This window comes from Aethalodelphis obliquidens, unplaced genomic scaffold, assembly GCF_003676395.1.
Source record: "Aethalodelphis obliquidens isolate GAN/ISIS:26980383/991018 unplaced genomic scaffold, ASM367639v1 scaffold131, whole genome shotgun sequence".
NCBI classification, from domain to species: Eukaryota; Metazoa; Chordata; class Mammalia; order Artiodactyla; family Delphinidae; genus Aethalodelphis; species Aethalodelphis obliquidens.
The window spans coordinates 1,006,736-1,022,974 of record NW_020838075.1 but is presented as its reverse complement, the minus strand read 5'-3'; the positions used below and the strand labels follow the sequence as shown (position 1 = coordinate 1,022,974).

The 16,239-nt window shown below is 50.0% G+C and overlaps 2 protein-coding genes across 12 annotated transcripts; both read left to right on the top strand.

The window, feature by feature from the left end:
- Positions 1 to 119: 119 nt before the first annotated feature.
- Positions 120 to 12,259, top strand: ATAT1 (alpha tubulin acetyltransferase 1). 9 transcript variants are annotated; one of them, XM_027099252.1, is made up of 13 exons: positions 120 to 274; positions 748 to 808; positions 922 to 1,013; positions 1,134 to 1,194; positions 1,318 to 1,431; positions 1,619 to 1,720; positions 6,157 to 6,202; positions 6,322 to 6,390; positions 7,982 to 8,053; positions 8,223 to 8,466; positions 11,298 to 11,377; positions 11,469 to 11,511; positions 11,889 to 12,259. In XM_027099252.1, the coding sequence occupies exons 1-13, from the start codon at positions 168 to 170 to the stop codon at positions 12,061 to 12,063; spliced, it is 1,266 nt and encodes a 421-aa protein (XP_026955053.1). In that variant the 5' UTR covers positions 120 to 167; the 3' UTR covers positions 12,064 to 12,259. The 9 variants fall into 9 exon arrangements, with proteins under 9 accessions (XP_026955053.1, XP_026955055.1, XP_026955051.1 ...); XM_027099257.1 differs by having other exon boundaries at positions 158 to 562; positions 11,889 to 12,178; XM_027099250.1 differs by lacking the exon at positions 11,469 to 11,511 and having other exon boundaries at positions 121 to 274; positions 11,889 to 12,250.
- Positions 12,260 to 12,453: 194 nt separating this feature from the next.
- On the top strand, positions 12,454 to 16,199 carry CUNH6orf136 (chromosome unknown C6orf136 homolog). 3 transcript variants are annotated; one of them, XM_027099259.1, is made up of 6 exons: positions 12,454 to 12,689; positions 14,005 to 14,406; positions 14,691 to 14,779; positions 14,955 to 15,155; positions 15,746 to 15,815; positions 15,893 to 16,199. In XM_027099259.1, the coding sequence occupies exons 1-6, from the start codon at positions 12,618 to 12,620 to the stop codon at positions 16,004 to 16,006; spliced, it is 948 nt and encodes a 315-aa protein (XP_026955060.1). In that variant the 5' UTR covers positions 12,454 to 12,617; the 3' UTR covers positions 16,007 to 16,199. The 3 variants fall into 3 exon arrangements, with proteins under 3 accessions (XP_026955060.1, XP_026955062.1, XP_026955061.1); XM_027099261.1 differs by having other exon boundaries at positions 12,484 to 12,689; positions 14,198 to 14,406; XM_027099260.1 differs by having other exon boundaries at positions 12,485 to 13,219.
- Positions 16,200 to 16,239: the final 40 nt, after the last annotated feature.

The following is a 16,239-nucleotide window of genomic DNA, read 5'->3' as shown; positions in this document are numbered from 1 at the left end:
GTGGAGGGGGGCGGTGGGTGGGGGGCGGTGGTGGTGGAGGGGGGCGGTGCGATCCCCCTAGGGACCCGGGGGCGCGGCAGGGGAAGTAAAGATGGCGGTGGGCGGGGCGGTGGCGGAGGGGCGGAAGTGACGTCGCGTGGGGCGGGTCCGGCCGCGCACAATGGGCCATGGAGTTCCCGTTCGATGTGGACGCGCTGCTCCCGGAGCGGATCACGGTGCTAGACCAGCACCTACGGCCACCGGCCCGCCGACCCGGAACCACAACGCCGGCCCGGTGACATCTCAAACCTGCCCCACGGCCCTTCTCTCCCGGTTCCTCTCGAAACCTGGTCCAGGCACCACGCCCCCTTCTCACTGACTAGTGTCTGCTCCTTTTGATGTCCTGGCTCGCCTTTTTGGTGACATTTGATCCTAGAACTGGTGGGGTAGATTGGGGCTTGAATCTGTCACCTTTCATCCCTTGGCCCCATCGTGGTTCCAACCAAAGGATGTGGTTGACCTGCCCTTCCTGCTTCCCCACAATAACTTCAAGGGAGGAGGGAGTGTACCACACTGAAAGGAGGTGTGGCAAAAGTTTGGGTTCCAGAAGAGTGGGTGGGAAATCAGGTTGGAAGATTCCGAGGTAAAGGCAGAGGGCCTGAAGTACTGAACTGGGGTTGCGGTTATCGCCCAGATTCCCAGGGAGTGAGTGCCCAGGACCCTCTAATTCAGTGAGTATCTGACTCTTGATCTCCTCTCTTTCTGTAGTGTTGATCTGCAGCAGCAAATTATGACCATTGTAGATGAACTGGGCAAGGCTTCTGCTAAGGTAATGTGGAGTCTACATGGAGTAAAGGGAGGCCTCTCTGGGGACAGTTGGTAAGGGAGACCTGGGTCCTGTGGAAGGGACTTGTAGAAAGTCTGTCTTCAAATTCCTGGCAGGCCCAGCATCTTCCTGCTCCCATCACCAGTGCATCAAGGATGCAGAGTAACCGCCATGTTATGTATATACTCAAAGATACTTCAGCTCGAATGTGAGTGCCAAATACCGTTCTACCCTATACTTAATTCCTCCCTCTCCCAGTCCCTCTCCCTTTTTTGATTCTACCTCTTCCAGATAGCTGCTAATTATTGTTATTTTCCCCAACCTACAGGGCTGGAAAAGGAGCCATTGTTGGCTTCCTTAAAGTTGGATATAAGAAACTCTTTGTACTGGTGAGTGTCATTGGAAACTGAAAGTTCATATGCCTTGGCTCCTGAGAACAGAAGTGCTGGAGATTGGAAGGTGGCAATGATGTCTGGGTCCTAGAAGATCTTTGTTGTTCTTTTACCTCTTAGGATGACCGTGAGGCTCACAATGAGGTAGAACCACTTTGCATCTTGGACTTTTACATCCATGAGTCACTTCAACGCCATGGCCATGGACGAGATCTCTTCCAGTATATGCTGCAGGTATTACTTATCTCTTCACCAGTTCATCCAAAATGGAGATCAAAGGCCCCTTGTCCTGAGTCCTTCCAGAGGCCCTGCCTCCCACCCTCCCACCCGCCATGTTCCCATATCCTTCCCAGGTGACTGGGTTCCTATTGGCCTGCTTTCCCCATGCCTGCTCCTACCCTGAGTCTCCTGTTCCCTGCAGAAGGAGCGAGTTGAACCACATCAACTGGCTATTGACCGACCCTCACAGAAGCTGCTGAAGTTCCTGAATAAACACTACAACCTGGAGACCACAGTCCCACAGGTTAGAGGTTTCAGAGAGTAGACCCCACTGAGCATTCCCACTGAATTTATTATTTTTTGTGTGGCAAACAAGTGGCACTTTCCATGCACTCCTTATTCCCTATTATATAGGCTTATTTTATACAGGTAAGTTCTGGGGGGGCAGGGTACCATCTCTCATCCTGCAGCTATTTCACTCTCATCTTTTTTTTTTTTTGTGGTATGCGGGCCTCTCACTGTTGTGGCCTCTCCCGTTGCGGAGCACAGGCTCCGGACGCGCAGGCTCAGTGGCCATGGCTCACGGGCCCAGCCGCTCCACGGCATGTGGGATCTTCCCGGACCGGGGCACGAACCCGTGTCCCCAGCATCGGCAGGCGGACTCTCAACCACTGCGCCACCAGGGAAGCCCTCTCATCTAGTTTTATTCTTCATCATGGGCTGTTGTGTACACCCAATAATATGTTTATGCCCCAAACATAATCAGCTCATTTTCATCTCCTTGTTTCCGCATAGACCATTACCTAGTCTATCAAGATTTAGTAAGGGCTCAGAATAATATACATTCCCTGTCCTCAGGGAGATTGGGTCTATTTTGGGGAAGGTGGTTTGTTTATAAGTAGATGCAATATAATGGTGCTAACGCTGTCCGTTCATTCAACGTATATATATTAGAGTACCTGGCACTGTTCTGGGCTTTAGAAAGACTTTATTCAATGAAACAGATAAAAGTCTCTGTTCTCACGGAGCTTGTATTCTACGTGGGGAGACAGACAAACGTAATAAACAAGTATATACTATGATTGATGATAAGTGCTCTAGGAAAATGAGAGCAAGTAAGAAGGCTTGGGAGTGCCATGTGAGGATGGGAGTGTGTGGGATTGCAGGTTTAAATGGGATAAGCAGGAAAGGCCTCACTGAGAAAGTGTCACTTGAGCAATAACTTCAAGAGGTGAGACTATGAGCTAAGTAATATCTGGAGGGGGAGCATCCCAGGCAAAGGGAATGGCTAGTGCAAAGGCCATGAGGTGGGAGTGTGCCTGAAAAATTGGCTGGTGTGCCTAGAGCAGCATGAGTGAGGGGGGAGTGTGGTAGATGAGATCAGAGCAGTAATGGGGGAGGAAAGACATTTAGGACTCTATAGGCTATTGCAAAGACTTTGGCCTTTAAGTGAGAAAAGGAGAGCCATCAGAGGGGTTTGAACAGAGGGAGAATATGATGTGACTTACTTTAAACCAGAGCACTTTGCCTGTTAAGAATAGGTAGTAGAGGAGTGAGGGTACAAGCAAGTTAGGAAGCAACAATCCTGCTGAAAAATGGTGGTGGCTCAGTCTAAAATGGTAGCAGTAGAGATGGTAAGGAGTGGTCAGATTTTAGGTATTTTGAAGTTAAAGCAAATAATTTTTCTTGATAGACTGTGAAAAAAAAAGAGGGAGTTAAGGGTGATCCCAAAGTTGTTGGCCTGAGCACTTGGAAGGATGGCATTGCATTAACTGATGGAAGGTGGAGCAGTTTTGGGGAAAAATAGTAGGAGTCCATATTGAATATGTTAATTGGAGATGTCTGTGATGAGTCCAGGTTGGTTACTTCCCTGGAGTTCAGAGACGAGGTTCGGGGTGGAGAGTTTTCATCACACGTAGGGTACTGAAAGCAGTGAGACAGGATGAAACCGCTGTGGAGTGAGTATCTATAAAGAAGTGGTCCAAGGACTTGAGCCCTTGGGCACTCTTGGAAAGTCAGGAAGGAGAAGAAGCAGCAAATGCAGCTGAGGAGTGACTAGTGAAGTAGATGCAAACTTAGAAGTAAAGTGACCTGCAAGGCCAGTGAAGAAAGTGTTTGCAAAAGGAAGGAATGGCTTACTGAGTCAAATGCTACTGATCAGTGAGGTAAGAAGAGGTCTGGGAAGTGACCATTGGATTTAGCTGCCTGAAGCCACTGGTGTTCCTGACAAGCGGTTTCAGCACACTCGTGGGTGGAAGCCTGGATGGAGTGGCTTTAGGAGATTGAGAAGCTCAGAACTGGAGGCAACAAGAATAGGCCACTCTTTTAAATGCTGCTTTAATGTGAACAGAAATAGAGCAAGAGCTAGAGGGGGATATGGATCAAGAGAGGGTTGATTCTTTTCAGTTGCATAAAAATGAACAGCATAAGAATGACTCAGTAGAAAGAAAATCTGATGTCAGAGAAAGTGGGAAGAATTGCTGAAGCAGTGTCGTTGAGTGGGCTTGGGATTGGGTTGACAAGCGAGCCTTGGGTAGGAGCACGGATAGTTAATCCCTTGTAACGTGATTAATTGGTGTGCTTACAGAGGGGGCATAAAGTGAGTTAGGCTTGACTTAATCTTGAAAGGTGTTCGTCAGGTGGACAGAAGTGGGCAGGCTAAGGTGCTTTTCATGTAGGAACCAGCACGAGCAGAGTCAGAGAGATATTAATCTACCTTTCAGGGCACTGCAAGCAGTTTTGTTTGGCTGGAGTGCTGGGCATATGCTTGTTGGGGAAGGATGAGGGTGGGTGGGTTGGTAGACATTACAGCAGGAGATAGACAGGGTCTCCTTAGACTGTGCTCCCAGAGTAGGACATCATTTTTCCATTAAGAGGCAGCAGAGAGCAACGGAAGAAACACAGTATCCAGCATCAAATGCATTACCCAGGTAACATGTAAGAGCAAGGCAGTATAGAGTGTAAATAATATTGGGTTGGCCAAAAAGTTCGTTCCAGTTTTTCTGTAACATCCATCTGGAAAACCCAAACGAACTTTTTGGCCAACCCAGTAACAACTGATGTTTCATGAGCTCTGTGTGGTATCTACATGCATTATCTCTGTTGATCCTTGTACATTTCTTTAAGTAGTTGCCATTATTGACCCCATTTTGGGTTTATACAGATTAGTGACTTGACCAAGTTTGCACAGCTAATAAATGGTAGAGCTTGAATTTGAACCCATAGCCCCCTCTAATGACTACACTGTATTCCTGGCTGAAATGCCTCAACTAGAATCAGGAGTCTGGGATTTGAAACCCAGTTCTGCCACTTGTAGCTACTAGACTTTGGGCAAGCCATGTCTCCAAGCACATATATTTCCAGTTTTCCTGGGTATATACCTAAGAGTAGAATTGCTGGGTCATATGGTAATCCTGTGTTTAACTCTTTGAGGAACTGAGAAACGGTTTTTCCACAATGACTGCAACATTTTACATCTCCATCAGCAATGTGTGGTAGCTCTGGTACCTTGACATCCTCACCAAAATTTATTTTTCTTTGTTCTTTTTATAATAGCCATAATAATGGTTGTGAAGTTGTATCTCTTTGTGTTTTGATTTGCATTTCCCTAATGACTAATGATGTTGAGCATCTTTTCAAGTGCTTATTGGCCATTTGTATATCTTCTTTGGAGAAATGTTTATTCAAGTCTTTGCCCTTTTTTTAAAAATTAATTATTATTTTTGGTTGCACTGGGTCTTTGTTGCTTCATGCGGCTTTCTCTAGTTGCGGTGAGCAGGGCTACTCTTCATTGCGGTGCGCAGGCTTCTCATTGCGGTGGCTTCTCTTGTTGTGGAACATGGGCTCTAGGCGCGCAAGCTTCAGTAGTTGTGGCACACGGGCTCAGTAGTTGTGGCTTGTGGGCTCTAGAGCGCAGGCCCAGTAGTTGTGGCGCACGGGCTTAGTTGCTCCATGGCATGTGGGATCCTCCCGGACCAGGGCATAAACCCCTGTCCCCTTCACCCACAGGCGGACTCTCAACCACTGCGCCACCAGGGAAGCCCCGCTTTTCATTTTCTTGATAGTGTCTTTTGATGCACAGAAGTTTTTACTTTTGACGAAGTGTAATTTATTTTTTCCTTTTGTTGCTTATGCTTTTGGTGTCATATTTAAGAAACCATGTCCAAAGTCATCAAGATTTTCCTCAATGTTTCCTTCTAAGAGTTTCACAGTGTTAGCTCTTACATTTAGCTGTTTGATCCATTTTTAGCTATTTTTTGGTCCAAATTAATTATCTTGCATGTAGATACTCAGTTATCCAAACACCAGTTGTTGAAGAAGTTATACTTTCCCTATTGAATGGTCTTGGCACCTTTATTGAAAATCAATTGACCATAGACACATGGGTTTATTTCTGAACTCTATTCATTCCATTGGTCTGTATGTCTATCCTGTGCCTCTACCACACTATTTTGATTACTGTAGCTTTGTAGTAAGGTTTGAAATCAGGAAGTATGAATCCTCCCCAAATTTGTTATTCCTTTGTTAATCTTGAAGATTATTTTGGCTGTTCGAGGTCCTCTGCAATTCAACTTTAGGATTAGCTTGTCAGGGTCTGAGATTTTGACTAAATCTGTCAACAAGGACAGGAAGGCTGGCTTTCGTTCCTCCCACTGTGGTTTTTCTAGCACAGGGTTCTATACGCAAGTATGTGCTGAGTGGCTGAATGGACAAATATATTTCGCTTGTTTCATCTTACAGGTGAACAACTTCGTGATCTTCGAAGGATTCTTTGCCCATCAGCATCGTAAGTTTTCTCACCTTGTGTGTGTTGGTCAAGCAGTTGGGGTGAGGGGAAGGAAGGAGGTGGATTCTTGGTCCCACCGGACCCCTCACTGAGGGGCACCACCGCTTCCTTCCTCACAGGGCCCCCTGCTACCTCTCTGAGGGCAACTCGACACTCTTGTGCTGCTGCGGTCGATCCTATGCCCGCTGGTAAAGCTGCATTGAACGGGTGGATCTGTAGTGCTGTGATGGCTAGTCACTCTGGAGGCCACTGGGAACTCAGTGCAATCTGTGGGCAGTTTGGGAGAATTCTAAAGCAACCCAAGTCCCCAGCAGACATTACCCATGTCCTCTGCCCTCATGGGAGCTCAGTGTATTTATATTTGGCAAGACTGTCAACTAAGCAAGCTCATTGGAAGCCTGTTTGACAGCTGACATTGATGGAGCCTCTTGCTGCTTCAGGCCCATCAAAATAGGCCAGAGTCATGTTCCTTCATAAACTCCTCAGGCTTCTGTCAGCCAGTGAGGGACAGGCAAGTGCAGTCAGCCCTTCCATTTCCAGTCATAGAATAGTGACATGAATGGTCCAAAGCTTAAATACTAGTTTTAGAAGATAACACTCAGAATTTGTAACATTTCCAACCAAATAATGAAATTGATCTGGAGAAACCATACCTAGGAGGTACTGAAATGCTGCCCAGGTTCCACATTCCATCCTCATCCACACACATGCTCCCTGCCGGGCTGAGCCCCACCCCTTCCTCCTTCTCAAGGCCGAGGGGCACAGCCTTCTGCTGGCCATGCTGTGCGCACTTGCACAGAAGGGCCCTTTGCTGAAGGAGCTGGCTCTGTGGCTAGCTCTCTCACCTCCTCGGTGGCCAGGAAACAGAGTAACCACCACCCAGACAGCAATCTCTCAACAGTGATTAGCATCCACCAATGTCAGGCACGGAGAGGCAGTTCAGATCCGTGAGCGGCTCTGCTTTCCAAGGCTTCCCCCCTCTAGCTCCTGCTGACCAAAGCTGTGAGAGGGAGAGAGAGCCAACAAGGACGGTGAGGACCAGGTCCACACGGGAGGGACCCTAAAGTTTAAGTGGATCCGCTGGGCAGTCTCTCATTTGCCACGCATGATGGAGAAAGAACCTCTTGAGAGGGAAAGGGAGGGGCAAGTGGAGAAGTGAGGAGGCTGGAGACAGGGCTGGGACAGTCCGTTAGCCTCCCATTTACTCTGTCTGGTGACTCCTTTCCAGGTGTCTGTGTTTTTACCTCATCCTTTTTTTCCCCTTATAAAACGTAAATCTCTTTCTATCTTTGCTCCGGAAGGGGAGGTTCTGCCCCACCCCAGCCTCCCCTGACCTCTCCAAAGCAATTCCTGATTAACCAAGGGCTTTGTCCGTCTCATCTAGAGGGACCTGGGGTCCTCGGTGGCCCAGCTGGGACCATTCCACTGCCCCAGAATCCCAGGGGGGCCTGACAGCACCCACTGACAGTAAGAGCTTGCCTCCCTTGGCTGCCCTTCTCTTGCATCTCCCAGGCCCCACAGTCTCCCCCAGATCTTTCCCCCCAACTCTGCATTCAGCCTACTCCTTCTGGCTCTCCTCAAAATGCTCCAGCCTTCCCCCCGAATTCCCTTTTGGTGTGATGGCAGTGCCACAGAGCTGCTTCTGCGGTGGAGCTGAAGTCTCCTTTCCCCGGAGGAACTGTGGTGTCAGGGATCAGAGGTTTGGGGTCGTGGGGGTAGTGAAGGGGTGCACAGTATGCCTCCTAATGCTTACCTTGCCTGTGTCCTCTCCACTGCCAGCTCCAGCAAGGAAGCTGCCACCCAAGAGAGCAGAGGGAGACATAAAGCCATACTCCTCTAGTGACCGAGAATGTAAGACTGGGGTAGGGGGTCTGGGCCTGGGGGTGACTTAACCCAGGGGAAAGATTTGTTCTCTCTAAAGGCTCTGATTTCTCTTTTTTCTACTCTAATCTTTGCTGTCATGACTCTCTTCCCTTTCCTTTTTCTTCTCTGTCTTGCTCTTTTTTCTCCCTCTCCCCAGTTCTGAAGGTAGCTGTGGAGCCTCCCTGGCCCTTGAACAGGGCCCCTCGCCGTGCTACACCTCCAGCCCACCCACCCCCGCGCTCCAGCAGCCTGGGAAATTCGCCAGAACGGGGTCCCCTCCGCCCCTTCGTGCCAGAGCAGGAGCTGCTGCGTTCCCTGCGCCTCTGCCCTCCGCACCCCACCGCCCGCCTTCTGCTTGCTACTGACCCAGGCGGCAGCCCAGCCCAGCGTCGCCGCACCAGGTAATAGGAGCTGGAGGGTTAGGGAATGTCAAGACTGTCGGACAGGGTGTTAGAAATGGCAGAGGGCAGTGTAAATCCATCAGAGACATGAAGCAATAGGACAGGAAGACTGGAGAATCCTGGAACCTTTCAAAAAGAATATATTGGAAAGTATTTATGGGAGTGGTCTGGAAATAAATTACAGTGAAGGAGCAGAATAGGACTTTATGTAGAGTCTAGGGACTCTAGTTTAAGTGAGAGCTGGGAGGAAGCACAGGAAGAACACAGATCCGTTGGGTGGGTGACTGAGCCTCTAAGATTGGGGAAATCATGGTTTAACATTTGCTGGGAAGGGGCAGGATCTCTGACACAGTTTGGGGAGCCACCAGCCCTGGGTCAGTGCCTTGTGTGGCAGGAGCCCATCCCGGCAGGCAGAGAGTGGGCCTCTCCTTTTTTTTTTTTTTTTTTTGGGCCTCCTCTCCTTTTTTTCTCTCCCCAGCTTTCTCTTCACCTCTGACTTCTCTTTCTGTTTTTCTCTCCCCCCCATTTCCCCTCTCCCCTCCTCCTGTCCATAACATCCTTCCACAGCTCCCTTCCCCGCTCTGATGAGAGTCGATACTGACAGACAGCTAAGCCTCTCCCCTTCCTGGGAGACCTGGCAAGGGCAGAGACTCCCTCCCTGAGAACCCCAGACCGGATCTTCCATTGTATCCCCCAGCATCCAGGGGAACCTGACAGAGCCCATAGGATTCCCTCTTCCCCTTTCTTGGACAACTGGGTTGTCAGGGTCCCAGATGGCCTAATGCTTTGTAGCTTTTCTTACCATAGAAAGCACCCCCTGTCTCCTAACTCGGGCTCTGAACACTCTCCCACAGACAGCCCATTTGCTGCCAGACTTCTCGGTTGGGCGCCTCCTACTAATTATCCAGAGAAGCATAGTCTTGCTTGCAGTCAGATTCTAGAACACCATGGAAGGTCCAAGGGCCTCCTCTACCAGGGAAACCTTTTAAAGAGTCTTGTCCATGGAATGAATCTTATAGTCCCACTACACTGTCTCCTGGTAGCTCTAATACTGCCTCGTGCTACCGACCACAGCTACCCTATCAGCCTGCTGACGCCAGCCAGTGAGTGAGCTCTGCTTCAGAGCAGTCCAGTCAGGTAGGACAGGGACTTACCAGCTCCCCAAGGGATCCACTCAACATTGCCAAACTCTTAATTTCCACATGTTGTGTGTATGTGTATCTGTCAGGGGACCCCCGAGCTGACGTCTGCTATGAGGCTCTAGACTCGCCACACTTCTACAGACACCACCACTTCCCCTGGGTCCAGGTTCTGTGAGGGAGTTTGTTTCTTGGCAGTAGATCCCAGCAAGCACCCTAGGATCACTCTTAGCCAAGTTTCAGAAGCTAAGCCTGAGTCTCAAGGCTCTATTAGCTCCTGGAATACGCTCTCGCAGCCATCCCTCCCCGGTCACTAGATGCTGATAGATTCCTGTCTTGTGAGATTGTCTTGAGATGATGGGGGAACTCCTCCTCTGGCCTTCCTTTCTTCTTTCCTCCATAGCAAGAACCTTCTTCCCTGCTCCATACCCAGGGTATAGAACATCCTTCCCCCTCCCTACCCTCTGGATGTGTGCTAGTTGATACCCCTACTGTATTCCCCGAAATCCTTGGGAGCAGGATCTCCCTCTCTTCTGACTCATTCCTTTTTCTTCTCCCTCTCAGTGTTGTCTGAATAAAGTGTGAATTCTTTTGTGTTTTTTAAATGGACATTTTCAATGATAAAAACTACAAAAGAAAAAAAAAAAAACACCAAACAAACCTTAAGGTCTCAGCCTCGTTTGTGCGTCACCCCTTATTTTCCTGGGATCTCAGGACCTCTCTCCCTCTCTCTCCCTCACCTCTGAGATCTGCAGATCTTCCAGCAAGGAGCCTTAGAGCTCCCCTTGCAGGATCTGGTGTCTGCCTGTCCCCATCTTCATTGTGGGATCTTCTGCGGATTGTCTCCTCTCATGTAGTCGCTGGATCCCTCTGTGTAGCCTTCTATATCTACTCCTCCATTCTCTCCAGAAACCTCTAGCTCTCCCTAGTCACTTCTACCCTTTACCCCAGGCCAGCCTTTGCTGAGATGTTAAGATTTACTAACATCTCTGGGATCCACTAATTGCCTCCTGATAACAGTCCCCTAATTGTTTCCTGAATTCCTCTTCCCGCTAGTTCCCTGGCCTCTCCCTCACTAAACCCTTGGATCTCTTTCTCAAGACAGTCCTTTCCCTAAATTCAGCCTTACCACTCCCTATTTCCCTCTGGCTGAAGTATCCTAAAATTAAGGTAATCATGTTTTCCAAACCAAACATCAGGGCACCTGGTCCAACAAAAAAATATTTTTTTGCATATATGTGAATCTGGTTGTGTGTGTGTGGTGTGTGTGTGTGTGTTTTTGGCCGAACCACGCGGCTTGTGGGATCTTAGTTCCCCAACCAGGCCCCAACCAGGGATTGAACCTGTGCCCCCTGCAGTGGAAGCATGGAGTCCTAACCACTGGACCACCAGGGAATTCCCCTGAATTTGTTTTTATGATATGATTTGGAGCACATTTGGCCTTACTTTTAACACATTACCTCAACTAGGAGTAATAAAGCAGCAAGTCAGGACTGCTTCAGAAAACCTTGGGGTATAAAATGAGCTCCCTTCCCTTTTCTGGGGCACAACTTAGATTAAAATCCCATAGGAATGATAACTACCCCTCTCTCTGTTCCTGTGCTGTTCCTTTTATTATTCTCCTGATTCCTCCATACCCACTCATCTTTCATCCTGTAGCCTTTTCCCCATCATCTCACATTTCTTCTACAGCAGGACTCCCGCAGGGCTGGTAGCCCAAAGCTGCAGCTATAGCCGCCATGGGCGGTTGAATTCCTCATCCCCCAATACAGGTAAGTTATTCATCTCCTTATCCGCAAATCAAGTAGGCCATATTCACTACCTACTCCAGCCTTCCCATGCACATGCCTGGTATTCCCACAGGCAACCAAGAACTGAAGCAGGGGGAGCAGGAAACAGAGAATAGGTGAGGTCTGACCCCTCCCCTACCAGCCTCGCACCACCTCTGACTCCTTTCCTAACATCACTCTCAGCTACTTCCTCCTCCTTAATCTCACTCTCTGAACTGGACACCAGCTCTTCCCACAAAGCCTTCCACCTAACACCCTACAAGCCTCTTTCCCCATAGGTTCGACTCGAGTGCTTCCCTTTGGCAGTCTCTGAGGGGTTTCAGGTTTGGACATAGCACTAATGGTTCCAGCCTCATACCCCATCATACATCCTCTACACAAGAGCCAGTCAGCCCTTTAAGAAGCTGTGATTTTTTTTTTTTTTTTTTGAAGCTGTGATTTTAATTCTCCCTTTAGTACCCCTGTAACCCACTCTCCATCTCCCACCTACTAGGTCTGCCAGTGAGGAGCAGGTCTTGTCACAGCATGGGTCTGGGGAGGAACCCATGCACACGGTTCCTCCACAGGCCCAGGCTCCACCAGCCCAGTCCTGGACAATGGGTGGGGATATGTTCAACGCCAGGTTCATTCGAAACTTGCAGGAACGTCGCAGCACCAGGCCTTGGTGACCGCAGCCCCCTCTCACACCTTCAAAGTCAGTATTATTTCTCTCTCACACAGGACCTAGCCAAAGCCCGCCCTCACAATGGATGTATCCATTCATTCATTCATTCGACAGGCTTTATTATCAGTGCCAAGTCATTTGTATCTTATTTTTAACCACAGCAATAAAGTATTTATTTTTATCACGAGAGCTACTGAAAACCGCGATTGTCATTATTTCAATCACACCCGTCACTCTTCGCGCGCCCCGTTCAGCCCCATCATCGCCCACTTTTGCGCAAGCGCCACAGGTGAGAGCAGTGCGCGAGGCCGCTAATTTACTGCGCAAGCGCTCTAAGGCAGCCTCCGATCCGGCGAGCGCAGGCGCACTTACTGCAGACCAGCGCCTCACCGCCTCCCTGGAACCCGCCGCAGTGCGCAAGCGCGCAACATCTCCGTTTCCCTCCCCTCAGCCCTTCACCCCCCCCCCCTTTTCCCCTTCAAGAAGCCGGCTCCGGGGCACGCTCACCCCTGTGAGGAGGCCGGACACGGGAGGTGCTCTCTCCATTCCCGGAAGATCATGTACCAGCCCAGCCGGGGGGCGGCCCGGCGCCTCGGCCCCTGCCTCCGTGCCTACCAGGCTCGTCCCCAGGTAAGAGCAGAGGGGAAGCGGGAGGGGAGGAGAGGGGGCGGGGAGAGACCCTCCCCAGAGTCGGCGTGTGGGGCGGAGCGCGCGCCCCGTGTCGCGCAGGCGCAGTGACGTCCCGCCGCTCCTTCCCACCTGTGCGGGGCGGCGCGTTTAGGGGTTAGGGGTCGTGGGGATCCGAGGGCGGCGCCGCCAGCCCTGTAGAGCACGGGACGTCGGTCTCCCGGGCCTGCGGGGGCAGGCGGGCTGGAAGCTGGGGCGGTGGGGCGCGTCCGCATTTCGCCCGCGTTTCCGCGGTTACCTGTGCCTGGAGGTGATTTGAAGGGCAGGGGGCGGAGAAGTTCGCGGCGCCTCCCGGGAGCCGACCAGACAGACCTGCGGGCCGCGCTCTGCAGCCCGCGCATCTTGCACCCGGATAGCGGTCCCGGCGGGAAGGCCGGCCCGGGTGGACCCTGTTCGGGCCCCTGTGCCCGGGCGGGCAAGATGGCCACGCCCCCGGCGGAGACGGCGCCTCCGGGACACCGTCGGGGACAGAGGTACCCGCGCGGCCCGCCCGCTCTCCCGATAATGAGACCCCTCGGGGGGGGTTCGTTGGAAACGCAGGGACTCGGGTCAGGCCTGACTTTGGGTGACCTCTCCCTCATCGCAGTTTCGACATCAGTAACCAGGGGCATGAGGTCCAGCCTTTAACAGTCTCCTGGGCCTTTTCGTGTCATTAGAGGAGCCCGAATGATGAGCTTACTGCTTAACAGGTCGCAAAGTTTTATTTACAATTATTATCTCATATAGTCCTCATAAAAACTCAGTGTGGTTTCATCGTCCTCGTTTATAGGAGGACATTCCCTCAGGCTGAGGAAATGAGATAGTGCCTAAGGTTACATGATAGAATTGGAACTCCAAAGTCTCCTAGTTCCAGTTGGATGTTAACTTTTCTCTATATAACCTCTGCTTCACACACTCCTGGAGTTGTGTTAGAGGCCACAGTACAAGAAGACCTGTAACTTATTCATTTGTTCATTCTTCAAATATGCACTCTTATGATTCTTGCTGTAAGAGAGGCAGACCTGCCCCCAAACGGGTTTGGAATCTTAAACGAATCTAAAAGTACTTGCTAATGTTTGGGAGAGGTATGTGTACTTTTGTCACAGGAAAGTGTTTCCTCCTGTTTTAAGTAGAGATGGAGATGAATTTTCCCTCAATAGTTCCATCTCTCCTGTCAGAAGGAGCAGGTGGGACTGGAAGCTTGTTAATGGGCAGTTTGGATGGCAGGGCATTAGGCAGCTGGATTCTTATCTTTTTCCCTTTTGTTCTTCCTCCTTAGGACCACCTTTCTCCACGGGCCCTACCATTCCCACCTCTTTGGCCTCACTCTGTGACAACCACTTCTCCATCTTTGCCTCTTTTCTGGTCTCCCCCACCCCCAAGCCCTCCCACCCGGCTGCTTCCCCGAGCTCCCCCACTACCTCTCCCTCAGGTCCAAGCCCTCACCTCACCATGGGTGGTTCTCCCCCCAGGAAAGGGGGAGGAGGGACCAGGACCTGAGTTACACAGCGGCTGCCTGGATGGGCTTAGGAGCCTATTTGAGGGACCTCCCTGCCCCTGTCCTGGGGCTTTGATACCTTTCCAAGCCTCTGGGACTGCCCACTCTTCCCCGGCCACTCCATCAGGAGATCCGAGTATGGAGGAGCACCTGGCTGTCATGTACGAGAGACTGAGACAAGAGGTAAGTCAGTTCAGAAGTGGCCTTTGTCCGAAATGGGAAGGGATGTAGGTAATTTTTAAAAATAGGGAGTCAGTCAACTGGATTCTTTCTGGGAACCACAAGACGGGCATATAAATATGTTATAAACATTTCCCAAGGAAAAGATGCTCCTCAGTTTGGATTAGGGAAGTTAAACATGGGATGAGATGACCTTTCACTCATGAATAAAGAGACACTAAATATAGAAAACTGAGAAATAGGATCATCTTTTCTTTCCTCCTGGTCTGATGCCTTCTTCCACCTAGCTTCCCAGTCTCTTCCTTCACTCCCACGACTACACTCTCTACTCATCGGATGTGGAATTCATCAATGAGATCCTGAACATGCGTACCAAGTGAGAATCCACGAATGGGTAGGGCCTTGGGGAGGAAAAGGACCCAATGCTATTTTCACTTATTAGAGAATGTCCTAGGCTGCTTCTCACTGCTGCTCCCCATCCCACTGTCAGATACCAGTTTGGTTTTCTAATTCTGCCATCATGAGATTTCTTTCCCATTCCTTCCTCCCAGAGGCCGGACATGGTACATTCTGTCACTGACCCTCTGCCGCTTCCTGGCCTGGAACTATTTTGCACAGCTTCGGCTGGAGGTTCTACAGCTGACCCGCCACCCTGAGAATTGGACCCTGCAAGCCCGCTGGCGGCTTGTGGGGCTGCCCATCCACCTACTCTTTCTGCGTTTCTATAAGCGTGACAAGGAAGAGCTTTACCGGTAAGAGAAGTGAGAAAAGAAACGCACTACAATTTCCTAATCTTACCCTTTTGGGAATCTATGGTCTAGTCTTCTAGACAATCCTGGATCTACCCTGACTTGACTGCAGGCTCCTTGAGGGCAGGATCTTGTTTTTGTCTACTTTAATCTAACAAAAAATAGAGACTCTGAATATATTAGGAAGCTTCTGAACTCAGCTTCTTCATGTACATTACCTGGCACATAGTAGGTACTCAAATACTTATTGAACAGATGAAAATTCCCATCTCATAAGTGGTGCCTCACAACCTTAGGTAAAGTACCTGGTAAATTTCTGGCACAGAGTAGAATCCCAAGAAATTCTTAGGCTCAGCCCAAACCAGTGGTTCCCAAACTTTGCTGCACAGTGGAATCATTCAGGAATCTTTTTAAAATATCGGTGCCAGACATTCTGATTTAATTGGGCCAGGGAACAACCTCAGGATTTTTAAAAGATCCCCAGGTGATATAATATGTAGTAAAGTTTAGGAACTACTAGTTTAAACAAATGCTTGAATTAAACTTTGGGACCAGTCCCCTTCTCCCTCAGTGAGCCTTTCTCCCTTCACCAGGACCTATGATGCCTATTCCACCTTCTACCTGAATTCCAACGGCCTCATTTGTCGCCATCGCCTAGACAAAGTGAGTCCTAGGGCTGTGTAGGGGTGGGGTGATGGGGTAGAACATCCCACCAGCTGGCATTAACCTTTCTCCTGCAGCTGATGCCTTCACACTCACCCCCAACGCCCGTGAAGAAGCTGCTAGTGGGAGCCCTGGTGGCTCTGGGGCTGTCGGAGCCAGAACCCAACTTACACCTGTGTTCCAAGGGCTGATCAGGAACTGGGGCAGAGGCAGCACGGAAGACTTGCTACGCACAAGAGGAGGAGGTGGAGGTGGCCAAAGACCTCAGGAGCCAGCTTCCTCCTCTCTTCTCTCTTCTCCTTTACTTTCCATCTCATGCTGTGTAAAGCTGCTGTGTAACTTAACTTGTAAATAATAAAATCTAAGTGAATATATGAGATCGAATTTCCATGTCACCTTCTCTGAATCTCTAAGGTTCCCCATA